This window comes from Chrysochloris asiatica, unplaced genomic scaffold, assembly GCF_000296735.1.
Source record: "Chrysochloris asiatica unplaced genomic scaffold, ChrAsi1.0 scaffold00125, whole genome shotgun sequence".
Lineage (NCBI taxonomy): Eukaryota > Metazoa > Chordata > Mammalia > Afrosoricida > Chrysochloridae > Chrysochloris > Chrysochloris asiatica.
In genome coordinates, this window is record NW_006408643.1 from 5,826,723 (window position 1) to 5,853,141 (window position 26,419).

At 53.6% G+C, this 26,419-nt stretch overlaps 1 protein-coding gene across 1 annotated transcript in view; it reads left to right on the forward strand.

Annotated features, from left to right (window-relative positions):
* Positions 1–26,419, forward strand: part of PIP5K1C (phosphatidylinositol-4-phosphate 5-kinase, type I, gamma) — a 57,632-nt gene that overhangs the window by 22,264 nt on the left and 8,949 nt on the right. Inside the window, exons 2-9 of the mRNA XM_006869043.1 lie at positions 6,263–6,294; positions 9,657–9,749; positions 10,563–10,693; positions 11,662–11,779; positions 16,965–17,117; positions 17,937–18,236; positions 18,447–18,652; positions 22,528–22,611. Coding sequence (XP_006869105.1) covers positions 6,263–6,294; positions 9,657–9,749; positions 10,563–10,693; positions 11,662–11,779; positions 16,965–17,117; positions 17,937–18,236; positions 18,447–18,652; positions 22,528–22,611 — 1,117 coding nt within the window. The remainder of the gene's footprint in view (positions 1–6,262; positions 6,295–9,656; positions 9,750–10,562; positions 10,694–11,661; positions 11,780–16,964; positions 17,118–17,936; positions 18,237–18,446; positions 18,653–22,527; positions 22,612–26,419) is intronic.

A 26,419-nucleotide genomic window follows, 5' to 3' on the forward strand; every position in this document is an offset into this window, starting at 1 on the left:
CACAGATAACTAGAGCCAGGCCTAGGAAGGCTCCGGGCACCCCAGGGTCCCAGTGCCTCCCTGTGTAGTCAGCCCAAGACTAAAGATACATCTGGGAGGAAAACTGGGCCAAGCACCCTCACACGTTAGTCTCAAGCTGCAGTGTGATTCTCCATCAGGTGCCTGTGGGTGGGAGCTCCCCCCAGGTGCCTCCTTGTACCAGGGCTGCTGCTGGGAGACAGCCTTCTCAATGGGAACCCCCTCCTGTAACTGAGCTCCGAGGGTTCCTCCTGCTTCCCTTTGATCTTGCTGCTGTGGCCACTGGAATTTTCCTCCAGAGGGTCCCTAGCCCCCACCCCCAGGTAAAATGCCTCTGGCTCCCAACCTGAACTGGACCCCACCCTCATTAGCCCCTGCCTCCTCCTCCAGGCAGCCCTCTGGGGCTTCTTGTTCAGCAGACCCTGCTGCACGCTGTGCAGTGCTCAGCGTTGGGCCTGGTGTGGAGGGCATGGAAGGAAGAGGGCCACCAGGCCTGTCCTGGGGTCTCTTAGTTGAATGGGTGGGGACACAGATGTTACCCACCAAGGGAGGATTGTTGTCTGGCTGGTTGGAGGGGGACCGGGTGGGTGGGTGGGTAGAGGATGCGTCAGCATCCTGGTGGGAACATGAATGCTGTTTGTGGGGGGCCCTAGTGGTGACTGATGGAGGTCCTGGGGGCTGGACACATCTCTGTGTGTCTTTTGCTCTGTTAATAATTCCAAAGTGATGAAATGTGAGTCTGCTCTGTCTACTCAAGTGGAGCTTTGTTACTATGGGAAAGAAGACCTTATTTCCAAACAGGATGGCCCCCATAGAGACACGGTTAGAATTCCAACTCCTGTTTGTTGGGGATGCTCTTCGGTATGTGACACTAGGGGCGGGAGGAGAATTTGATGAAGACGCTCTTCAAATGTACTGGAATGTTGAAGGAATTGGACTCTGAACACCTGCTATTCACACTCACACTCTGCGGCTGACAACTTCCCGCCCATCCATCCTTTTGTGGCCACTACCCCCTGTCCACCCATCCGTCCATCCATCCATCCCTCTCCCCAGCCAACTTAATTTGTAGAAGCATTTCAGAGTTGCCGACCTCAGTACAATTCAACATGTTTGTATCATTAACCAGAGCTCAAATGTGGACTTCTCCACTCAGCTGTTAACTGGGGGGTGCGTTCTTAACCTTTCCTGTGGTAGTACTACCTACCGATGCTGAGTGTCTGAGGTAAGACAGAAATGTCAGAGGTCTTGATTTCTGCCATTCTCTGGTTAATGTTGACCCCAGGTGTATACCTGCTAAGTGTCACAACCGGTGCAAAGCCAGTGAGGGGGATGGACTCCAAACTATTCGGGTTGATTTATAGGGACCACCCTGTGTAAGGTTTCTGAGGAGCGATTGGTGAGCTTGAACAGCCGACCTTGGCCCAGATAGCTGGAGGAAATCATCTACATTTTACAGATAAAAGTTAACCCAGGTGTGAAACCAGAGAAGGCAGGCTGTTTAGGGAGCCAGGTCCTTAGTGCAAAGGACAAGAACCTCGGCAGCTCAGCTCTCCCTGTGCACTTGGGCGCAACCTGGGCCAAGCCCCTGGCATCTGGCTGCCTGGTTTAGTTCCACTAATCTGTCAGCTGATTCTCTTGGGTTTTCTAAACACAGTGATCTGCAGATGGATGTTCTGTCTTCTCCTTTCCAATCTCTACTCCTGCTCCTCGGTTCTGTTCTCTTGTCTTATTGTACTGAGCAGCTCATCGGCTGCAGTGGCAGAGTGTGGGCCCTGCTCCTGGTCTTGTGTTTGACATTCATTTTTGCTTTGTTGTTAAGTGCCGTTGAGTCTGTTCTGACCCATAGCGCCCTGTATAGGGTTTCCAAGGAGCAGCTGGTGAGCTTGAACTGCCCACCTTGCAGTTCAAACCGACTTTGCAGCCCAGCGCATGTTTAAGCCACAGCGCCACAAGGTATTTCCCTTTTTTCTCTGTTTTCAGTTTCTTAAAAGTTTCTAATTTCTTCATAGTTGTTTTGTACACAGAATTTTGTTGGAGGTTTTTCTGTATTCCGAGATGTGATCATATGGGTTTCACCTTAGACTTTAAGTACTTTCTTAATGTCCCTAAAGCCCTGTCTCACCAGGAAATGACATCATCAATGTGGTAAGGGCTATAGTGCTCCCAGACACCCCCTGGCTGTTGTGTGGAACTAGTTCGTGTTTGGGAGTGGGGGAGCTCAGAAGCCCCGTGAAGAACTAAGAATAGAGTGATCCAGGCAGAGGGAACAGTCTGTGTGAAAGCCCCTTCTCTCCCTGGTGTCACTGCTGAGCGCCCCCTGACCCTGCCCCCCCACCCCCCCACCCCACTGCGTAGTCATCAATGGTTACGGGTCATTTTGTCATTTACTTCTTCGTCCCTCTAGCCATGGAGGAAACCTTTCTGGAGATAGAGGAAGGGGCTCGCCAAGGGCTCACCTCAGACTGGGAGGCGGGGGGAGCAGCTTCTTGACCCAAAGGGTAGGGGTTGCGGCTGGCTCCTTAAGGTTGGGAAGACACAGCAACTTCACCCCAATCTGGGTCCTCCAATCATGCTAGGTGGGTGGTACTGAGCCCCTGGGTGCCCCTGCTGCCCACCAGCAGGCAGGCAGCTTCATGCCCCCTCCCCCCACGGGGGTTCTGGCCCACTGCAGCCCTGCTGGGAGAAGAGGTCCTTCGGGGTTGCTGGCCTACCCCCAGTGACACATGGCTCCGCCCTCCTTTGTTGTACTTTGTGGTATAATAAACGTGAAACACAACATTTGCTTCCTCGGCCTTTCCCCAGGTGCAGGGCATTTGTTGTGTGGTGAAGAGCTGAGTTTGTACCTGAACACGTAGTGGCAGTGTTCTTGCTGTTAGTTCATCTCACGGTGACCCTCAGGGGTCAGCAGATTGTCAGACTATTGAAAACCAATTTCCTTGACCCTGGGAGCCACGCTGGGAAGCTACTTGGTCACATGTGGGGTGGGTGGAAGGACTTGAGATGCTGGCCCCTCCATCCCGGTGGGGTGCTCCCCATACCCCCCAGACTCCAACACCACCATCACCAGCAGCTTTCAGTCCAGGTCTTTAAGGACCTTCTTGTGGAAGTGTCGGAGTCGGGGGCTGTTGCTGGCGCCATTGCAGGGGTGAAGAAAGCCGAGGTGCTTCTAGTCTGTGCTTCCAGAAGGAGGAGGGAGCCCTGGTGGCAAGTCGGGTTTAGCATTGGGCTATTGCCCGAAAGGTCAGTGGTCAAACCCACTGTTTGCTCTGGGGGAGAAAGATGGGGCTGTTTAAATGTTGGAACCCTAAGGAACTGTTCTCCTTTGTCCTGTGGGGTCACTGTGAGTCTGACTGGACACCACAGTAGTAGGATGGGATCTAGGTTTAGTCCAGGAGAGAGAGTGGGTGGGGGGATGAGGAGAGAGGGAGGGCAAGCAGGATGGATTGGGGAGTCAAGGCTCACCCTAGTTCAGGGTCCCTGAGAGTTAGGTGCAGAGTGACCTCAGGGGTCCATGAAGTCTTCCCATTTGTGTGTGCGTGTGGGTTTCAGTGTGTTCATATGTCTCTGTATGCATGTGTGTCACATGTCACTGTGCACATGTTCCTGTGCATGTATGAGTGTATGCCTACACGTGCATGTGTGACACATGCCAGAGTGTGCACGTGTTCATATGCATTGACTTCAATGTGTGCATGTCTGCGCATGCATGGTATGGTGCATCAGCATCCATGTACATGTTCATGTATGTGCCCGGGCCTCAGTATGTACGTGTCTCTGTGTGTGCATGTGTCTGCATGTATGTAGCACTTAGCACGGGCATATACACGTTTGTGTGTATGCATGTGGGTGTGTATGAATGTGGTGTGTGCATGTGTGTATGCATGTAATGTGTGTGCACATGTGTGTATGCATGTGGTGCTCATGTGTGTGTGTGCTTCAGTGTGTGCATGCCTGCGCATGAATGGTGCACATTTGGTGTGTGCTTGTGTGGGTGTGGCATGTGCATGTGTGTGCATGTTGGCATGCACATGTGTGCATGTGGTTGTGCTCATGTGTATATATATGTGGTATGTGCACGTGGCATGCTCGTGTGTGCACGTGGTGTGTCTGGTGTGCATGTGTGTGTGTGATATGTAGATGAATGTATGCATGTGGTGTGTGCATTGATGTAGTGTGTGTGTGTGTGCTCCTGTGTGGAGTGTCTTTCGAGGGGCAATAGCAAACAGCCTGGGTCAGGCCAGACTGGCCCAGACTTCACATCCCATTCATTCCACTGGGTCTCTGAATGGCGGAACCAGAAGTTGCCACGTACTCATGTAGGCACAGGAGATAAGTAAGAGGGTACAAGTGTGGGTTGAGGGCCTGAAGGTCAACATGAAAAGGAGGTGAAGGTTTAGAGAGCACAGGTAAGCAGGACCAGGTGGACGCTGGACCACAGGTAGGGAGCTGAGCCACGGCTCCTTCCAATCTGTGACCTGGGGCTGGCCTCCTGGGCAGAAGCCTCCAGCCCCAAGAGCCCCATACAAGTTCTAGAATGTTCCTCTTTGGTCCACCGCCGACTTCCTGCCCGCTCTCTTTTCCCCTTCCCCCTCCCCCCTAGATGCAAAGCCCTGAATTGTTCTGCTGTTGGGCGGCCAAAGAAAATATTATGTCAGTTTCTAGCACCTTCCGCCGTCGCTCCACGGCCACGACCCGCCTGCCCACCCTCCCTCCCTCAGCCTCGAGATCCGGGTTGGCAAGGTCCGGCCCCTGTACCCGGCCTCTGAGGCTCACTTGTCTTCTGGGAGGGTGGGGGGTTGCTCATGGGGGTGGACCAGCGGCTCCCCTGGCTAAGCCTTGGGTGCTTATCTGGACCATCATGGTGGATTGTGACGCACAGAGATGTGGAGGACAGCCAAGGGTGGGGGCATGGCTAAGGGAGACACGGATGGGTCTGTGCTCAGGGCCACCGAGGTTTTGTTTTAAATTCAGGTATAATTCACCTGCTATGAAGTTCACCCCTTAGCGTATGCAGTTGAGGGGTTCCGTGTTCTCCCTCTGTAAGGCAGTGTGATTCAGGCGCCCCACAGGGTCCTCAGTGGCTGAGTTTGGGAACATAGACCACCAGATCTTCCCTCTGAGGTGTCTCTGGGCAGACGTGGACACCACGGCTGCAGTGGTTTGCTGCTTGGTGTATTCACTGTCCCTTTTCCTCTGTGGTCAGGAGCCTGTGAGGTAGGGGTGGGGACCCAGATCCCCTGGGGAGTGTAAGTGATAGAAACAGCCGTGGTTTGGGGTCACAGAAGCCACTGTCTTGTGTGTGGGGGTCAACTCTGCCGCGGCCTTGGGGGTCTGTATGACTGCCGGCCTTGGGGGTCTGTATGACTGCCCCTGTTGAGACATCCATGTTGGTGGATGGGCCATTGTCAGAGCCCAGCTGGGCTGTGCCCCTGGGTCCCGTAACCTCCCCTAGAATCCAGTGGAGGAAGGTACCCACCTCAGTCAGCTCAGCTGGGCGTTTGCAACCTAAGGCTCTCTATCTTAGGGGCCAGAGAGCCTGGTGGTGCTGTGGATTACGCTTCGGGTTGCTAACTGCAAGGTCATTGGTTCAAACCCACCAGCTGCTCCTCAGAAGACAAGGCAAGGCCGTCTGTCTGCTCCCATCAAGATGACACCCTTGGAAACCCTTGGGGGCAGTTCTCTTGTCCTCCAGGGTCACTGTGAGCTGTCATCGACTCGCTGGTGGCCGCCTGGGCTTGGTTGATCTTTGAAAGCAGCGGTGGCTCAGAGTTAGGGGCGTGCTTCTTCTGTCCCTTCTTCCCTGGGAGGGGATGTCTCAACCCTGGATGTGGCCTCTAGGTCCCCGCCTGCTGCCACCTTGGGCCACCTCTGTACTCTCCTGTGCCGCTCATTCCTTGGGGGTGGCTGTCTTGGGGCTGCGCACCCTTAGTCACTTCTTCCCTCTTTGGGGTCCCTTCACCTGTGTGCTCCCTGCTGTCTGTACACAGGACAGTCGGCTGGCCCTCTTGTACCTTGGTGGTGGGAGATGGGTAATTGAGACCACCTAGGCTGCTGACTGGAGATGTGTGCATATATGAAGGGGTGGGGTGGGGGGTGCAGGGGGCTAGACTCCCACTCCCTGGAGTGGTGGGGTGAGGAGACGGCACGTGGAGACTGGGCTCCATCTCCCTGGGGGCGGTGTGGGGGGCACAGGGGGCTGGGTTCTGTCTCTCTTCCAGTCTAAAATCTCTTTCTCTCCCAGATCTAACTCAGAAGAAGATGGCCCCATCTGAGGTGAGTGTCCAGGTGGTCTCAGGGTCAGCTGTGGGCAGGGTGGGCAAGAGGCTGGATGGAGGAGTCAGGGCCCCACCCTCCAGACACCGGCCTTCAGACAGACAGCCAGGGGCCTCAAGCCCGGGGTCTGAGGAGGAAGTAGGACAGATGGAAATTGGGAGGATGTAGGGAAGCCGTTGTGCGTGTCCTGGGATTTAACGTGGACGACGTGTACCATCATGCCGTCCAGAGAGAAGGATGAGGAACACTTCTCCCCCACAAGTGCTGCCTCAGTGTGCTGGTAGGGACTGCCCTTGTCCTGCAGGCGGCTTTGACTCCGTAGTCTGTCAATCAGCATGTCAGTTCTCCAGGACCTAGTTGTTGTTAGTGTAGTCAGTGGATTCTGACTGATAACAACCCTGTATAGTTTTCAAAGAGCAGCTGGTGGAGTCGAGCCACTGACCAGGCCACTGACCAGTTGGTTAGCAGTCCAGTGTTTATCTTACAGCGCTACACAAGGACTACGGCAAGATGGCACTGTTGTTGTTACGTGCCATCAAGTTGGTTCTGATTCATAGCCACCCTGTATAGGATTTCCGAGGAGCAGCTAGGTGGGTTTGAACCGCCAACCTTGTGGTTCACAGTCTAGTGCTGATCCTCCAGCGCCACTCCAGGAGTCCAGGATTGGTGGTGGTGGTGTGCCATGCAGTTGAGGCTGTAAATCTTTATGGGAGCAGAAAGCCTCATCTTTCTCCTGTGGAACAGCTGGCAGTTTTGAACTGCTGACCTTGAGGTTAGCAGCCTGACTTCATAACCACTACGCTACCAGCGCTCCTAGGATGCCATTTTGCTGTTGTTGTCAGGACCTTTTTAGTTTTTAAATTTACAATCAGGTTAAGACAGGAGTTGTCATTCACATATCATATGCTTCCTCTGTTTAAAATGTGCAGTCCAGTGTTTGTTTGGTCTGTTCAGGAGTTTGTCGGCTGTCACCACTGTGTAGTTCCAGACCATTTCCAAAAGACCACCCAGTACCCATTAGCAGTTACTCGGAGTCCTCTAGCTGGCTCCAGACAACCACTGATCCACCTCATTGCTCCAGAGTGGCCTCTGCAGGGCAGTTTAGAAGGTAGTGCTGTGGGGTAAGCATGGGGCTACTAACGGTTCAAACCCACCAGCCACTCCTTGGGAGTGCTCTGGGGGAAGGGTCTGTCAGGGAGAGCTGAGTGCACTCGTTCCTGGACATCAGTGACTTGGAGGTATGCGGAATCCCGGGGAGGCTAGTGTGGCTGGAAATGCGAGCAAAACACAGGTCAGAAGTTAGTGAGACCCTCCACTGTGCGGGGCTCCGGGATCTGAGGGAGGTGGGAGCCCTGGAAAGCTGTGGGCAGAGGAGGGACTGGCCAGACTCCGGTGCTCGCGGGCGCCCTCTGGTAGCCGCTAGGAGAATAGGCCAGGGGTGAGGGGAGGCGTCGCGGATGCGGAGTCAGGAACCAGAACAGAGGAGACTGCTCTGGTCTAGACAGGCAATGATGGGGCCAGGCCAGGTGGAGGCAGAGGAGCGGGAGAAGTGGGTGGGTTCTGGAAAGATCTGGAAGGCGGAACAGACAGGATTTCCTGACAGATTGGCTGTAGGAGGGGAGAGGAGGAGAGCATGGAGATGGAGGGACGTGGGTGGAGCAGGTTGGGGGAACAAACAGTGGGGCTGTGTTGAGTGTGAAGCGTCTGTGAGACCCCCATGTGGGGACGTAGAGGCTCGAGCTGGGGGCTCCTGGGCTGGCGTGAATAGTGTTCAAAACCCCTAGCGTGGGCGAGGCTTCCAGGAGGAGTGTGGGTAGAGGAGGGAAGGAGACTCATAGTGGGAGGGACCGGGAGAGGCGGGAGGATCTGGGTGGGCTTGTGGTTCCTGCGGAAAGGAAGCGTGTCCTCATCCATCTGGACTGGGCCGACCTTGGGGCCAGGCCCTCGAGACGCCCAGGACAGTGGCCGGGGCAGGGAAGAGCGGTGGTTTCCCCGAGGGCAGTGGGTCGTCCTTCTGGGGGGCAGAACGGGAGGGTTCCGTTCTTGAGAATCGCTTGCCCTCTGGTGGTCACTCTGGAGAACACGCTGGAACTGGGCTAAGGGCCTCTGTTGTTGAAGGTCAAGGAGGAGGGGGATTCCTGCCCCCTCCCATGGCCACTTGGGGAGCTATGCCGGCCAGTTGGGAATATGAACATTCTAGCTGGTGGGGGAGGTTGGTATAATCTTATCGGATCACAGGTAAACATTGGTGTTTCTCTAATGCCAGTGATGAGGGTGGGATGGGGGGCTCGCTGGTAGTTTGTCCCTACTCCTGGCTCCCAAGGGCCCTCCCCAGAGTCTGCTTTCTGAGGAAGAGCAGGTTAAGCCATGCAGCTGGAGCCCATAGTAGCGGGGCCGCACACCAAGTCTGTCCCCATTACATCTGCCCCCCGTTGTCTGGGAACCAAGCCCTCACAGCGTGATACTGTAATTCTGGGGCAGTGAATCGCATCCAGGGAGATTTGGCCCCCAGGGACACTGCATAATGTCTGAACATTTATGGGTGTCGTGACTGGGGGGCGCTACTGCCCACCCCAGAGAAGGATCCACCCCAAATGTCCGCGTCAAAGTTGAGAAACTGGGCTGTAGTTGTTAAGTGCAGGTAAGTTGGTTTTGACTCACACCAATTCTGTATTGGGTTTCTGAGGAGCAGCTGGCAGGCTTGAACCCCCAGACCTTGTGGTTAGTAGCCCAGAGCTTACCTTACAGAGCTACACAAGGACATGACTCTGTTCTATGTTGTGTGCTGTCCAGTCAGTTCTGACACATAGAGACCCTGGATAGGGTTTCCAAGGAGCAACTGGTGGGTTTGAACTGCTGACCTTGTGGTTAGCAGCCCAGTGTTTACCCTATAGTGCCACACTAGGACTCCACTCTGTCCTGCAGAGAGTTAAATTTTTCTATCCTAATCAAGACCTTTTGTCAATACTATGTAGTTCAGTGCTTCCCAGCGGAGCAATTCATCCCTTAGGGGACACTGAGTGAAGTCTAGTGGCATTTGTAGGCTCATGACCTGGGGGGTGCCGACAGTGGATGGAGGCCAGAGATGCTGTCAGCATCCCAGGGTGCGTAGGACCAGGCCCCCATGTGTCCACAGTGCCTCGGATAGAGAGAAGGGGGGTCCAGAAGTGAACATGGACACCCCCGCCCCAAAGTGTGGAAGTCCTGGCTTCCAGGTGAGCCCTGCACACAATGGGTGGTGCTGCGTGCCCACCTCAGCCCAGCTGGGTAGAGTGACTAAGCCCCTTCCTTGCCAGGATTTCTAGAATATTCCATTGTGGAGGTGATGCCTCCTTGCTGACTTCAAAGTTTCCTCCTTCCAGGCCCCGTCTATGGCTGGACAGCTGGGCCCAGGCCATGGAAAGAAGCTGGGCCATCGGGGCGTGGATGCATCTGGAGAAACTACATACAAGAAGGTTCTTCGTGGGCTGGCTGGGGTGGGCCGTGGGGAAGGATGAAGTAGGATAGGGGGCCCTGGTTCCCCCAAGCCCTTTGGCTCCCTCAACTGTCTCCTTCACACATGAACACATGCACGGTTCATGAATATTCAGGGTGGTGGTTATGGCAAATTTACCTGAATGATATGCCTTACAGACCCGTGGTTGGACTCCCTTGTGTGGCTAGGTTCCTTTTTTCAGCCAGGCCCCAACCACATCCAGGTCACACCCCTCATTCAGTTCCTCACCCAAGCCACACCCTTCAGCCCGGCCACACCTCTGTGAGGCCACACCCACATCAGGCCACACCCCTCTACCAGTCCTAACCTGCAGCCAGGCTCCACCCCTCAGCCGGATCTCATCTCACCGCTTGACCACCCTCCAACCCTCAGCCAGGCTCATCTCCTGAACTAGACCCCACCTCCTTCAGACTCCTCCCTTCAGCCTGATTCCACCCCTCAGCCAAGCACCGTCCTTCAGTCAGGCTTCACCCTTCAGCCTGGTGGCGCTGTTCAGTTAGGCTGCACTTTTTGGCCTAACTCCACCCCTTGGCCTCCACCAGGCTCCTCCCCTCCACCAGCCTCCATCCCTCAGGCAGGCTCCACCCCTTGGCCAGGCTTCTCCCTGACCTTTCCCCAACTCTAGCCCCCACCTAGAGAGGAGCTAGCTGACCTCTCCTGCCTCTACCCACACCCTGTACCAAGGGAGTTTCTTTTCCTGTTCTTCCTCTGGGGGCTGGAGTACAGGGCATGCATCAGTGGGACGGGTCTTGATCACTGGCTTTCCTGGCAGACCACCTCCTCCACGCTGAAGGGAGCCATTCAACTGGGCATCGGCTACACGGTGGGCAACCTGAGCTCGAAGCCGGAACGGGATGTGCTCATGCAGGACTTCTATGTGGTGGAGAGTATCTTCTTCCCCAGGTGAGCCCGCACCACCCCAACCGCTCACCTCCAACAGACCTGCCCTGGTGCCAGCCAATCTTTCCTCTTCTGCTGAAATGGCACCAGCCTGTCCGAACGGGACCTTGCCTCTTAGTTCCGACCCTGAAGGAGGCAGGACATGAGTTGATGCTGAATGGGAGACCCCGTGTGAAGTGGTTTCAATAAGGCAGACATGCCCATTTGTCTCACTTAACAAAGCAAGCGGGCAATCTACTTGCTTTGGAAGGTGTTGGCGTCCCAATTCCTTCTTCTCTGCCATCTTCAATATGAGTTTCTCTAACTCATGGTCTAGGTGGCTGCTCAGGCTCCTGCCATTACACCTGCATTCCAGCCACGGGAAGGAGGGAGGGAAAGGGGAAGCACATGGCTGAGCCTTTTAGCCAGGAAACTGCATACTTAGTTTTGCTCCACACCCATCCTATTGACCAGAATACAGCCATGACCACACCTAAATGCAAGGCAGTGTCCTCTTATTGGGATTTGTCATTGCTTCCTTTTAATCGGATATATTTGTGTGTTACATATACGAACCAGGAGTCCCAAGTATTTATGTGCTAAAGGATAGCCATTTATCTTATTTTAAAATTACTTTTGTGATAACTGTTGAAAACATCCTCGGCCCAACACACGCGAGTCCGACAGTTTCTCCATGTTCATTGCAGCGTCACTGATGATATTGTTCAAGCTGTTCTACCCCCGGTTTTGGGTTGTTCCTCCCCTGTGGACAGACTCGCTGCTCCCTAAGCTTCCTGCCTGACCTTCTGAATTGCTGCTGCCACTCGGCTCCCATAGAGAAACCCTCTGGTTGTGCTGTCTGGGTGTCCCATGTCCTAGCCACAATTGTAGCCTGGGGACATGGGGGCCACTTGGGGTTGGGAGAAGTGGGGGACAGGTGCCCCAGAGCCGTGGCCCTTCACTCACGTCCCTTCTGTGTCTTTTCTCTACAGCGAAGGCAGCAACCTCACCCCTGCCCACCACTTCCAGGACTTCAGGTTCAAGACCTATGCACCCGTCGCCTTCCGCTACTTCCGGGAGCTCTTCGGGATCCGGCCGGACGACTACTTGGTAGGTGTTTCAGTCAGCGGGGGCTGGGTCACCAGTTCCCACAGACAGTACTGACTGTCGTCAATTGGGCTTCGGCTGCTGGTGACCTGCCCAGTCCTGCGCTGACATCATGACCGTTGGTGTGTTCCAGGGTGTTGTTGTGGTCATTATGCCAGTCCCTCATCCTCCGGACCCTCCATGTTACCAAATACACTGGCCTCTCTTGTGATTGGTCTAAAGTGAGACCAACTCTGACCACTCTCATTTCTAAGGTCCATTCTGGTTGTGTTTAAGACTGAGTTGTTTGTTCTTTTGGCAGCCCGTGGTATATTTTAATATTCTTTGCTAACCCCAGGGACTAAAGACATTGATTCCCCTTTGGTCTTCCTTACTCAGTGTCCAGCTTTTACACGGAGATGAGACGATTAGAAACGTTATGACTTGGGCCGGGCACACCTTAATCCTCACAGTGACGTCTTAGCTCTGACACTTTACAGACTTGCCCAGTACTTTTACTTGATGTCTTGACTGCTGCGTCTCTAGACGTTGATTGTGGATCCAATTAGAATGAAATCCTTGACCGCTTCATTTTTCACTCCATTGCTCATGGTGGTGTTTGTCTGTCCATGGTGAGGACTTCATTGGTGGCTTAGCTGAGTCCTGTGCTCTGGGCCCACGTGGCCATAGTCAGGGTCTCGGCTGCTGCTTGGACTCAGCTCGGGACGGAGCTGCTTCTAAACTCACCTTGTCGGCACACTCGGCTCCTGGATTCTGTGCCATGTGGGCCTCTCTGCCCACCTGGCTGTACACTGCTGCATCAACTGAATTGGCTAGGCAAACAGACATCACAAAAGTGACACCCCGTCCATCACCTTTCCCAAATCCCTCGCTTAGATGGTCACAGGTGCCTCCCACACTCAGGAGACCAGCTTCCGTTCTGTCCTCCCCACATTGATTGTGGTTGATGTCCTCAAATTAGAAAACTCAAAATCCAGGCTTCTCCCCTACCTAAAACCCTGAGAGAGACGGCCGGGCGGCCGGACCACGCCCCACAGTGTTGGCCGTGCTCATCAGCAGGTTTCCATCTCACAAAGGCTCTGGTGGCCCTTTCTCAAGTCATTGCTGTAGAGCTTTGTGGCTGTTATTGGTGGTGGCCATGGTGGCCGTGGACTTAGCTCCGATTCACGGCTGTCCCACACACAGCAGAACCAAACCCCAGCCCGCCACCACTGCTGGTCTGCTCCAATCCACGGTTGCGGCCACTGTGTCTTTCAAATGCCTTCCAGCCCCAGGGTGCATCGTCCTGTGCTGTGTCGGACCTGTTTGGCTGTGATCCACGGGTTTTTCCCACGAGTGGATTTTCGGAACTAAAAGATTTTTCTGTGCCTTTCTTTCCAGTGTGTTATAGTCTGGAAACTCTGCTGACACCTGCCCACCCTAAGTGACTCTGCTGGTATCTGAGATCCTAGTGGACTAGCCTCCAACATCACAGCAACACCACAGGGCGAGGCACTGACAGACCGGGGCGGGGCGGTTGGAACCTGATAGTGTAGCAGGGCGCTTACACAGCCTTTTCATAGCCTGCCTCTGGTAACTCTAGCGTTGTAGTGCTTGGGTACAAGTATTCCTGCTTCCAAGGGTTGCCTCAGCCAATGACCACAAAGCAGGGTCCCCCAACAACTTATAACCCTAGAGGCCCAAGGTTTGATTTCAGAGTATCAGCGGAGCCACACTCTCGCCCAGGACTGTAGGGGATGGTCCTTACTGGTTTCCCCTGGCTCTTGGTGGTCTTAGGCAGTCCTTGGTTTGCAGCTACAGTATCACTCCAATTCCTGTCCTTCCCTGTTTCATAAGGACACCTGACCAGCCCCATCTGCGAAGATGTCATCAGTGACATTAGGCCGAGGATGTTTCCAAACAGGCCCCGTTCTTAGGGGCTGGGGTTAGGATGTGGCCCCCTTTCTGGGCACACGGCTCAGTCCATACTGTTAGTGGGTTTTACTGATGCTCACTCATGGTGACTTGCTTCCTGGTGTTTGCTGGTCTGTGAGGGTGAGCTCATTTCTGGTTTATCTTAATCTGCAGGGAAGCTGGGGCCATGTTCTTCCAGGAAGGAGCAGTATTTGGCAACAGCAGCCCTGTTCAGATGCTGAGATTAGGGGCAGTGTCCCTGATACCCCGTTCTAGCCCACAGCTTTTCCCTTTCTTACCTCCACCCAGCCCCTGCACACACCCCTTTCATCCCGCCAGCCCCACTGGCATGGAAGAGGGTTTTGTGCACAGTCTGGTGGTTTTCCAGAATGGCTCCCGGGTGATCTAGATTCGCTTGAGAGGAACCCACAGCACTATTTATAGTGGTGGGAAAACAGCCGAGATGTCCATGCACAGGAAAAGTGGCATTGCAACAGGGAGGTGGGGAGGCATCATCTGGGGTGTGGTCTGTATAGTGGCGAAACCAAACCGTAGCCCAGTCCTGTGCCGTCCCCAGAATCTGCTGCAGATCTGACTGTGCGGAGCCATAGGCCTTCGATTGGCTGGTTTTCAGCAGCTGGTTGTCAGACCTTAATGTTTAGGTCTTTCTTCCTAGTCTGTCCGAGTCTGGAAGTTCCTCTTGAACTTGTTCAACATCTTAGCAACATGCAAGAGCCTCCACTGACAAGATGGGTGGTGGGTGCACAGGAAGTGCCTTGGTTGGGAGTGGAAGCCAGCTCTTCTGTGGGGTGGAGGGGGTAGGGGGTCAGGGAGGGGTTTGGCGAGAATTCTACCACTGAGCCACCATGGCCTGCAAACCACGTGCTGTCAATCTGATCACAGGTCACCGTGACCCCATGTGTGTCACAGTACAGCTGTGCTCCACAGGCCTGTTTCAGTGGCTGAATTTTCAGAAGGTCACCAGGCCTTTCTTCTGAGGTACTTCTGGGTGGACTCGAACCTCCAGCCTTTCGATTTAACAGCTAAGTGCCTGAGCCCAGGACCCGTGTGGTGTGACCAGGACACCCTGTTTCTCTGATTGGCTAACTGGGCCACATGCTGCCCCAAGCCTGCACTGCCCTCCCTGAGACGTGAGCCAAGCAAGGGTTGTATCCGTAGAAAGAGTGGTTGAGTGTGGGGGGCCTGCGAAATCTGGGCCTTGGACCCTCTTGGGGGTTGTCAGCTGAGCAACCCCACCCTGTGACCTCCTGTGACTCTGGCCTGACCCATCCACAGGGCTCTCTTCTGGGCCCTGAGGTCCTTGCACGTTGAGACCTGTGTCCAACCCCTGGTTTTTCTCTTTGAGGGTAACTGATGGTGGCCGCTTTGTTTGGGAACTTTCCTTATACCTGGAGAAGAAGGACCTTGTGTATTTTCTCTGGAGCAAAACTGAATGTCTACCTGTCCTCCCCTATCTCCCAAGGAGGTACATGCAACCTGGCTCCAGTTTCTCTATTCAGGGTGACTGTCCTACCTACAGCACGAGATTGGGGCTCCACGGGGTAAGGGCAGCCCATCTGGAGCAGCCTGAGCCCTGCCATGTCCAGGAGGGCTTCTCCCCCCATTGCACAGTGGGGAACTGGCCGTGGGTGCCTCTGTTCTCGGGTGTTGCTGTTAATGGGCAGGGAAGGGCTGGGCAGACGGGGTGTCCATTGGTGGCCACAGCTTGAATGCATCTGCCCCAGCCTGAGGCCGTGTCCTCACTCCCGAGGGTCTGAGCAGGGGGCGTGGCTGTAGCCCGACCCTGGAGTCTTGTCTGGGGGGCACTGAGTAGTGCTTCTAGACCCCGGGGAGGATCATGCCTTGGGTTTGCCGGCCCTGATGGTACATGTTTGGCAAACGAAGCTGGACTCCGGCTGCTCAGGGCACTGCTGGCTACGTTTTCTGTGGACCCACGGGGGCCCGCTGTGCCGCATAAGCTTCCGGACCACCTGACTCTTCTGCTTCGCTGTCCATCCTGGTGGGTGGATTTGAGGACATGAGACCACTCCAGACCTGCTGGCTGGCCTAGTGGGCGGTGTCTGCAGCCAACCGTCTTGTGGCTCCTTGTTGGGGGCCGGTTGGTTCTGAACCTCCAGAGCTGGTTTGTCTGCATAACACTCAGTATGGTCCCTCAAGGGGCAGGTCCCATGGTGGGCTGTGGAGGATAAATGGTCAGGGGCTGTGGCCTTATCCTTATCCTGACACCTGGGGGAGTGGGAGAGTGTGATGTGGTCTCGCCACGCTGAAGCTGCTTCCGGAAGTGACCTGCTGTACTGACCCCACACCCCGCCATGAGAGCCCAAAAGGACCAGGGCACAGCCCACATTTTCCCACGTGTCAGACCACCCACGCAATCACTCGGTGAATGTTGATGTAGCGTCTGCTCTGTGGTCTCAGCTGTGTATACCAATGGTGCTGGGACATAGAACTTATTGTTAGGTTTGGGTAGGGAGGAGTGCTGGGAAGGAAGATGTAAGCACAGAGCTGGAACTTGAACGTCAAATGGATGAGGCTGTGAGGAAGGAGGCATGGGAAGGGGTTCGCTGGGTGGGGAGTAGGGAGACTGCTCAATAGGGCCTTGGTCCCCTTCTCTCTTGGCTTCCCCATGCTTGGTACATGGTTTCCATCCTTCAAGGATGCTTCATGGTCAAGCTTGGTGAGTGCGGCTCCAGCCATCACACCTGTATTCCAGGCAGGAAATAGGTGGGAAGGAGAGAAGGATCTGTGAAAGAGGTGTGCCAGCTGCCTGCCCCCTCCTGAGGCTCTGTCTGTCCCCTTCTAAGGGTCTGTCCACCCCCTTCTAGGGGTCTGTCTGCCCCTTTCTAAAGTACTGTCTCCCCCATTCTAGGGAGCTGTCTTCCCCATTCTGAGGATCTCTGTCCCGCTTCTTGGGAGCCTTCATCCTAGTTACACTCAGCAGCCTGTGTTTAGGATTTCTTGGCCAGGGTTGACCTTTGTGGTCCAGCCTAGCTGCAAGGGAAGCTGGGAAACAAAGGGGGAGACTCCAGAGCGTGACCTACAGTTCAGCTCTCCAGCTGTAGGCTTTGCCTGGACTGAGTCGTGTCCATCTCTGAGTCTCAGTTTCTGTCTGTGACATGGCGCCGGTAACCGCCAGTCGCAGGAATATCGGGCAGAAGCGTCACCATGTGCCATGTGTCCTGGGCACACGGTGGGTGGGGGCCACCATGCCCTCACTACTGTAGTCCCCCCACCCCCCCACTGCCGCATCCTCACCTCCACGCCCCCCTTGCAGTACTCCCTGTGCAATGAGCCGCTGATCGAACTCTCCAACCCGGGTGCCAGCGGCTCCCTCTTCTACGTCACCAGCGATGACGAGTTCATCATCAAGACGGTCATGCACAAGGAGGCGGAGTTCCTGCAGAAGCTGCTTCCCGGTTACTACATGGTGCGTGAGTGGCCACTGCCTCAGGCCAGCAGGGGCTCCCAGGGGACAGTCCACCCTCCTGGCCAAGCTGCTGGTAGACTGTCTTGGTCACTGCAGATTCACCATTAGTGTCTTCTCATCAAGGCACCACTCCTAATGGGGTCCACAGTAACCACTGCCCCGGCCCCTCTGTGAGTCGGGGGTCCCAGGCTCTGTCGTGTGTGGTTGACTTAAAGGGAGGCGGATCTGGGCCCCAGCTGCCAAGACCACCGTGTTCTGCTGAGTGCACTGTGCTTCAGTGTTCCCCAGCCCTCGGTACTTGCACAGGGTGGTGGGCAGGTGTGTATATGTGTGTCCCAAGGCCTGCCTACCCCAAGGGTCAGCTCTCTGGACTCCTCCCACTGTCCCATCACTCGGGACGGAGGAGAGCTGCTCCTTCGGTTTCTGAGACTCGTTTTTACAGGAGCACGCAGCCTCATCTGTCTCCCTTGGAGAAACGTCTGTTGGTGGGTTTGAACTGCCAACCTTATGTTTAGCAGCCCAGTGCTTAACCCACTGTGCCACCGGGACAACTTTCCCTGGGCCCAGCTGTGTACAAATAGATCCTCTTGGACCTGCAGAGAGTCTGTAGCTAAATGAGTCCCACAGCCTATGTTAAGTTAAGGGTGCTGAGGTGGGACAGAGAGGGCTGCCTGTAGACGGCCAGGTACACATGGGTGGGGCCTGGAGGTGCCAACTGTGTCTGCTCCCCACAAGCATCAGGAGCAGAGACTGCGCTGGTGCGTGGGGGTGTGCCAAGGCGCCCACCTTCATGACTGGTCCTCCCCTTCTACCACCCAGAACCTCAACCAGAACCCCAGGACCCTGCTGCCCAAGTTCTACGGGCTGTACTGCGTGCAGTCCGGAGGTAAGAACATCCGCGTGGTGGTGATGAACAACATCCTGCCGCGTGTCGTGAAGATGCACCTCAAGTTTGACCTCAAGGGCTCCACGTACAAGCGGCGGGCCAGCAAGAAGGAGAAGGAGAAGACCATCCCCACCTACAAGGACCTGGACTTCATCCAGGACATGCCTGAAGGCCTCATGCTCGACGCGGACACCTTCTCCGCGCTCGTCAAGACACTGCAGCGCGACTGCCTGGTGAGGAGGAGGAGGAGTCTGTGGCCTCAGGGGACCCCTGCACGCCCACCTGCTCTGCCCCAAAGTCCCCTTGTTAAGAAGAGCGTCACAACAGGGGGGGCATGGGGGTAAATCAGCTGGGCCCAGAGTGTGGGTGACCTTGGCCTGTGGGTGGGGGGAGGGGGGCATGCGGTGTCGTGTTGGCCTCCTGACCCCTGACCCTGGCCGCAGGTGCTTGAGAGCTTCAAGATCATGGACTACAGCCTCTTGCTGGGTGTGCACAACATGGATCTGCAGGAGCGTGAACGCCAGGCCGAGGGCGCCCAGAGCACCACCGACGAGAAGCGGCCAGTGGGCCAGAAGGCGCTCTATTCCACAGCCATGGAGTCCATCCAGGGCGGTGCCACTCGTGGCGAGGCCATTGAGACGGATGACACGTAGGTGCCGGGGCTGAAGGTGGGGGCTCTCCAATTGCGAAGGCACGAGGCGATGTGTCCTTTCCCACCCCGAGGTCCCAGCCCCTCCATTGATTTCTGCCTGGGAGTCCTCATCTCACCTTTGTCCAGGTGTCTTAGTGACTGTCTCCACTCTCTCGTGTTGTGACAACAGAAATACCGCAAGGGAGTGGTTTTCACAAACAGAAATATATTCTCTCCCAGTTTAGGAGGCTACAGGTCCAGATTCAGAGGGCCAGCTTTAGGGGAAGGTTTTCTCTCTCTGTTGGCTCTCAGAAGATCCTGGTCTCTTGTCAGCATCTGTAGAACCAGCAAGCCTTGGAGTTCACGTGTTTTGGTGTCAATCTTCCCCTGGACCTAGGGGCTTCCCAGTACCGGGACCCCAGGTCTAAAGGGACCCCAGGTCCACTCCCAGCTCTTGTTTCTTGGTGGCAGTAGGCCTCTCTTCTGTGCTCACATCTCTCTCCTTTTATATCTCAAGAGATCGGCTCTAGACATCAATGCTAATTCTGTGGGTTGCATTGGACCTCGTTAATGTCATAAAAGTAAGGATTTACAACATTTAGAATAATCACATCAGATCAGGGCTAATCACTTCAGATCACGTCATGGCCAAGTGATTGCAACCTAATATCTTCATGTGGGGGGTTACTACGTCTTAACTGCTAAACCTTTGAGAATGTTGACCCACAAGCTGACACAAACCCTTAACTCTCGCAGTCTACCCTTTGTCAAGTCGGTACCTGTACTTGTCTTTTTAAACCATACACATAATCTCTGAATAAAGACAGCTGTAAAGTCACATAGTCTAACATGATGCAACTAACACACTTGCAACCAAAAGTGCACTAACCCTGTTACGTTGTTGTTAGGTGCCATCAAGTCAGTACCGACTCATAGCGACTCTAGGCACAACGGAACGAAACCCTGCCCGGTCCTGGGCCAACCTCACAATTTGTTGCTACACCTGAGCCCATCGCTGCTGCCACTATTTCAATCCATCTCTCTGGGGGTCTTCCTCTTTTTTTCCGACCCTCCACTTTACCAAACATGAGATCCTTCACCAACCCCATTATGTTGTTGTTGTTGTTAAGTGCCATCGAGTCGGTTCCGACCCATAGCAACCCTGCATAGGGTTTTCAAGGAGCGGCTGGTGAACTTGAACCGCCGACCTTGCAGTTCAAATGGCTTTGCAGTCTGGCATATTAACCCACAGTGCCACACCAGGACTCCAATCCTACTACATCATCCCCAGATTCTTCCAAGTCCAAATTCCAACCTGGGACAAAACTCCTCTTCATCTGTGAATCTAAGAATGCAAGTTTTCTACTTCCAAAGTACAGTGTTGGGACAGCTTACAAGATAGATATACATTTCTGTTATACATGAGAGCAATTGGAGGGCAAGAAGGAATAACCGGCACCAAGCAAGTTAAAAACACAGCAGAAGAATGGACACTGGCTCTCAAGGCTTGAATTCTCTGCTCCTGAGACCATCTAGGCAGTGGCCCTGCATTCAGACTCTGGGTGTTGGCCATGCACTCTGAATTCTGGATAGAGGCCCCTCAACCCTGAACTTTCGTTTTGCCCTCCAGGCCCACTGGACTGGCAACTCTGCTCTGTCGTCTCCAGACAGCCCCACTCTCCTGGTCCATCTGAGTGGTAACCCTGCCCACTCAGTCCTGGCATGCCCCGTCCTTCTGTCTGCTTGGGCATGGCAGCCCCGCGTCCTCAGCTTTGGGCAGAGGTCCCTTCTTAACAGCAGCCCCACACTCCGGAACCAAGTTGGTGAAAGAGTCAACTCCTTCAAATTTAAGAAAAGTCCCAGAGGTCATGGTTCTATCCTCTGAGAGCCCAGAGGTCACGGCTCAACCTTTTGAGAGTAAGGCAGCTCTGCTTCCCATGTTCCTCGATCTCTCGAAGGCATCTTTTACTATTAGGTAACTTAGGTCTCTTCCAGTCTCTTCTATTCATTATACAATTCCATAGCCGCTTTCACACTTTCATTCAGCCTCAGTTATCTGGTGCTGCTATAACAAATACAAGTGGACGGCTTTAACACGCGAAATGGATTCTCTTTCAGTTTAGGAGACTAGAAGGACCAGCTCTGGGGAGGGAAGGTCCTTGTCCCCTGTCATCATCTGCCGGCCCAGCCTTCCTGGGAGAGCTCCGTGAGTCTTGGCATCAGTCTTCCCTGGATCTGGGAGCTTCACAGGGCAGGGACCCCAGGACCAAAGGAAGCACCCCACTCCTGGCTCTTCTTTCTTGGGGGCAGTAGGCCCCTCAGCCTCTGTTCACGTCTCTCTTCTTTCAAGGACAGGGACATTGACAGCGCAGAGACTGAGTGGGACACCAAAGACGCTGGTGGACGTTCCTGGGCCCCAGGGAGGAAGGGGGGGTCTGACCGGACCACCTTTGAGGGAATCAGGGCCCCTCTTATAAGCTCCTTTTTCTCACTGTAGACTGTTGAGCAGCTTCCCTGGTCTCTACCCACTTGATCCCAATAGAACCCCCCACAACCACAAATGTCTCCAAACATCACCTAATGTCCCCTGGAGACAGAATCACTCCAGATGAGGACCCAGGTGCTAGGAGAGTCCACTGATCTTCCCCCCCAAGGAGAGATTCCCTCCCATCATCATCTGATGCCCTGCGTCCTAGTAGGATGCTGCCCACGATGAAATTCACACTGAGTATGGAGGAGAGGGGAGGGAAATCCCAGGAGTGGGAGGGCCCCCTGGTTGACACCGTCTGACCCAGTGGGTGTCTATTCTGGTGGACGATCTGAGCAGGGACTCAAATGTTTTTCTAGATAATACATGCAGAACCCCACCCTCTGGGTGCTGCTGACAAGGGGCCAGGACACCCCTAGGGTGGGTCGTCCTGTGCACTGTGGGATAGCATCTCTGGTATCCACCCACTTGATGCCAGTAGCAGCCACCCTCACCCCATTGTGACAACCACAAATGTCCCCAGATGTAGCTCAGTGACCCTGGGGACAGAGTGGTGGGGAGACCTCTGCATAGACGGGTGTACGTGTTGTCTGTGTGTCCTGGTGGTGGACTCCCCAGCCGGCTGCTGGTGCCTTGCTCCCGTCCTGTCCCATCAGTGAGCCCCAGGGGACCCTGGAGAACAAGGGTGACTTGGATCCACTGTCACACCGGGAGGCCAAGTCTCAGGGGCTAATGGAGCTGGGTTCAGTCACCCGCTACAGAGGGTCAGGGCCTAGACTCGGGTGAGCAGCCACTATACGTACCCTCAGACCATCTCGGCCTTTGTAGGGTCTGCGCAGGGGCCCAGCGGGGAGAGGCTGGGGGCTCAGGTGAGCGATGCATGGAGTGATGAGCGGGGCCTCCCAGCTCTGGGATGGGGATGCTTGTGGGCTGCTACCTCTGAGCTGGCTCTCACTAGCGTAGCCCTGACAGCGAGTGACGTGATTAATCCCACAGGGTCCTGATCCTCTGGTGGTCCAGCCAGGCGCATGTTGGGGTGTGTGTGTGAGCACCTGTGCAAGTGTGTGTGTGCAAGCTTGTGGGTGTGAGCGTGCATGTGTGTGCATGTGTGTGAGACCAGCCAGACCCCTGCGGGGCTGGGAGTCCTAGGTACCAGGGTCTGTCTCCTAGGTCCAGCCGAACTGCCGCTTATTTGGGGTGTCTGAGTGGACTCTTGAGCCCACAGAGGCTCCTTGACCTCTCTTTCTGCCTGCTCCTCCCTTCTTGGCTCAGTCCTGGGCCAAGTGTGGCCCCCAGAATGAAGGCTCCTGGCCCACTACCATTCTTCCCGGTGCAGACTAGGTCCACAGCAGGAGCCCCCTTCCCCTTTAGGTGCTGACCACCTGTCTCCACCCTTTTCTCCCAGGATGGGCGGGATCCCGGCCGTGAACGGCCGCGGGGAGCGTCTGCTGCTACACATCGGAATCATTGACATCCTGCAGTCCTACAGGTGGGTGCCTGGAGCCCAGCGCCGCCTCCCCCACGCGTCTCATGGTGCGTCAGACCGCCCATACCCCCACGTGTCTCACGGCCTGCCACACTGCCCCCCCATGTGTCTCACGGTCCATCAGGCTGTCCCTCCCCTCACGTGTCACGTGTCTCGTGACCTGCTACGCGGCCCCTCCCCCCACCACGTGTCACAGCCCACCATGCTGCCCTGCTGGAGCCCCCATCATCCCTGCAGCATGCTTCCTGCTTCAACCCCGCCGTCTCTTTCTGGAAGATTCCGTAATACCATCCTGCCCTGCTTAGCTTTAAACAACACAGGTGCTCCCTCCGTGTTCTGGGGCCCCGGAACCTGCGAGCCCTGGCACTCCTGGGCATGTAGCGGCATCGCACTGGTCTCTGCCCTTTCTGAGCTCTTCTCCGGTGAGGGCTCCCGTGTGCCCGCCTCTTAACTGATGCCATCTGCAATGACAGGTGCCAGGGGCTTCATTTTCAGCTCATTTCTAGGGAACATTCTAGACACCACAGCCCCTGATTCGTAGAGCATTCATAGAGTCCAGGTTGGAAATGGTTCGACGCTAGCCCCATCCCCTATGAGGCGTGGTGATGGGCGGATGTTTCCAGTGTCCTTTTACTCATTTATTTGAGGTGGTGGTGACACAGACAGGTGCATAGGAGAACATACTTCAGTCGTTTCTCCAGGCTCAAGTTAGAGACACCACCTTGCTTGCTTCAGGTTATAACCATTCTCACCCGCGTTTTCGGGGTGGTTCAGTGAACACCAGCTTCCTGCCCTTTGAGCTTCCTAGCTGAACTTTCAAGTTGCTGCTGATTTGATCCCAAAATGAGCACAGTGCTCATAGCCAATGTACTTTACTAGTGAAGCTAAACTATTGTGTGGTTGAAAGGAGAACTCGGGGCATCTCTCTGGTTTTAAGATTTAAAGATGATCTCAGTTTCGCAACTGTTTCAGGGGTCTGGAGTTCCCCATAAATAATTTAAATGTGCCAGAAGGGGTAGGTGGTCGGAGTGGAAGTCCTCATTTTCCATCCACATCCCCCCCATTGCATTAGGCTGTTACGATCTGACATCTGACAGTGTTTTTCTTTATTTTTTTAAAATAATGAGATTATGTCAAAAGGTATTGCTACAAAGTCGTTAGAAACCTTTATTAGAAGTATCAACATGCGAGGCTGTTGTTTCTCCGCACAGCCTCCATCTTGGCCTAGACACTTGGGACGGCGGTGTCTCCTTCACACTAACACTGCCCTGAAGAATTCTGTGCTCTTCAGTGTGCACTCAGGGGATTCAAATCATGTTCCTTTGAAAATATTCTTTGCATCTGGAGGACAAAAAGAAGTCTGAAGGGACAAGATCAGAGCTAAAGGATGGATAGGATAAGGTTTCCAAATAAAATCCCCAATGCCGTTTAACATAAGCACACAAAAGATGAAAGACTCAGGAATCAATGTAGCCAAAGGAACAAAAGACCTATACAAAGAAAACTACAAACCACTATGACAAGAAACCAAAAGGCTTCTGGGACACGATGGTGGAGCAGGCAGACCACTGAGCCAATCCTCCACAGTAGAGACCCAGGAGACCCAGTGAAGCAGACAGGGAAGTGATCCTGGAGCCAGGAGCCTTCAGAAAGTGGAACTCCAGATGGACTGAGTGCCGACTAGAGGGGAAAGCGGAACAGGAGCATGGAGAGAGAAGAAAAATGGGTGGGCAGTAGTCCATAGGCTCAGGATGAGGCTGGAGGCTGGCCGCAAAGGAGTCTAGTTCCCCATTGTTCCTGTGCTTTCCTGATAGCCGGGCATGTGGCCAATCCCTGTCCTCACCAACCCTGTGGCTAGTGGCACCCTCTGCTCTAACGCCTCTCTTCTGCCTGAGGTCATAAGCAGGAAGTGCCATCCCTGCTTCTAGGGGTGCATGACCCCGCCCTGAACTACAGTACAAAAACAGTGAACAGAGAACTGTGCTCACACTTCCAATCTCTTTTACATCCACAAGGAGACAGTTGGTGAATTCCCGAGAACACACCAACATGCAGTCATCAAATACAAACATGAACACACCACAATATCTCGGAGAAAACAGACAATGTCAGCTTCCATGAAGAAACAAGACAGAATGCCTCAAACAATTGGCCATGAAATATTAGAAATGGTCTCAGAACTATTTGATAAGGAATTTAAAAGAATGGTAACCACGGACCTTCAGCAGATAGAGAGAAGCAAGGAGAGCACAGCAAACACTTTCGAAGAATTCAGAACAAAATGATAAACCAAATACCAAAACAGTGATTAGAAAGCCAGAGGATTTCTACCACTACCAAGAATTCAGAAATAGATAGTACACTGGTAGAACAAAGAAGTAGAATTGAATCAATGGAAGCCAGAATTACTGAGCTCAAAGACAGATCTCTCAATATCCATCTAGATGTGATGCTGTAGGATAAGCACTGGACTGCTAACCACAAGGTCAGCAGTTGAAACTGACCAGCCATTCCTCGAAAACCTTACACAGGGTTGCTATGGGTCAGAACTGACTCGGCATTTAACAGAGGAGGAGTCAGAAGAATAAAAAAAAAAAAAAAAATGAAGAAAGCCTAAGATTTATGTGCAACACCATCAGAGGAATAACACGTGTGATTGAAATTCCCTTCCCTAACGTCATGAGAGATGAGAAAACGGATAGGCCCCAAAAGGAAATCACCAAGACAGATTGTAACCAAACCTTTCAAAACCAAAGACAAGGAAGGAAAAAACCCTGAGAGCTGCTCAGGAACAATGAAAAGTTACCTCCAAACTTGGATTTCTAAACAGAAACGACATAGGCAATATGACAATCTAATGTCATATACAAGACTGAAAGAAACAAATTGCCAACCAAGAATCATGGAGCCAGCAAAATTGCCTTTCAAATATGATGGCAAAATTAGAACATTTCTAAATAAAACAGAAATTAAAAAGAATTTGTAAAAACGAGGTCAACCTTACAAAAACTACTGAAGGGAGTTGTTTGGACAGAACCAACAATAGCAGATAACCTGAGACTAACATGCATGACAGTAGCATGTAGGATTCAACTCACATATGGTGGTATTCAAAGTGAAGCAAACCTATAAGACTGAAATTAGGGAATCAGAGACAAACAAGCAACAACAACAACAAATACAAGAGGGGCTATTGTAGTCACAGAACTTTCAAATGAAGAGGAAGTCAAGTAGATTTCAAGGAAAACAATAAAAGTAAACCTAACTGTGACCCTAAAACTAGACCAACTCTTAGGCCTAGCCCAGCCTCTACCCCAACACTAACCCCAGTCTTAACCGGACGCCTAACACTAAACCAAGTTCTAGGCATAGCCTAGACCTTGCCAATGTTCTAACCCTAACTTCTTACTCCTACCACCATCACCCCAAAAAAAGAGACCTCCAAAAATGGATAGGGATATTTAATGGATAGTTTCATGGATAGGGATATTTAATGGTGAAAATGTCAGGATAATCCAAAGTAATCTGTAGATACAATGCAATCCTAATCCAGGTTCCAACCAACAGCATTCTTTAAAGAGATGGAAAAACAATTCACCAGCTTTATATGGGAAAGAAAGAGACCCCAGATAAGCAAAGCATTATGAAAGAAGAACAAAGGCCTCTTACTTCCCAATCTAGAAATCTACTTCACAACCACAATGGTCAAAACAGCCGGATACTGGTACAACGTAAGACTCAGAGGAACAGATTTGAAAACCGCGTAAGTCAGTCCCTCCACCATTGGTCAGCTGATCTTTGACAGAGGGCC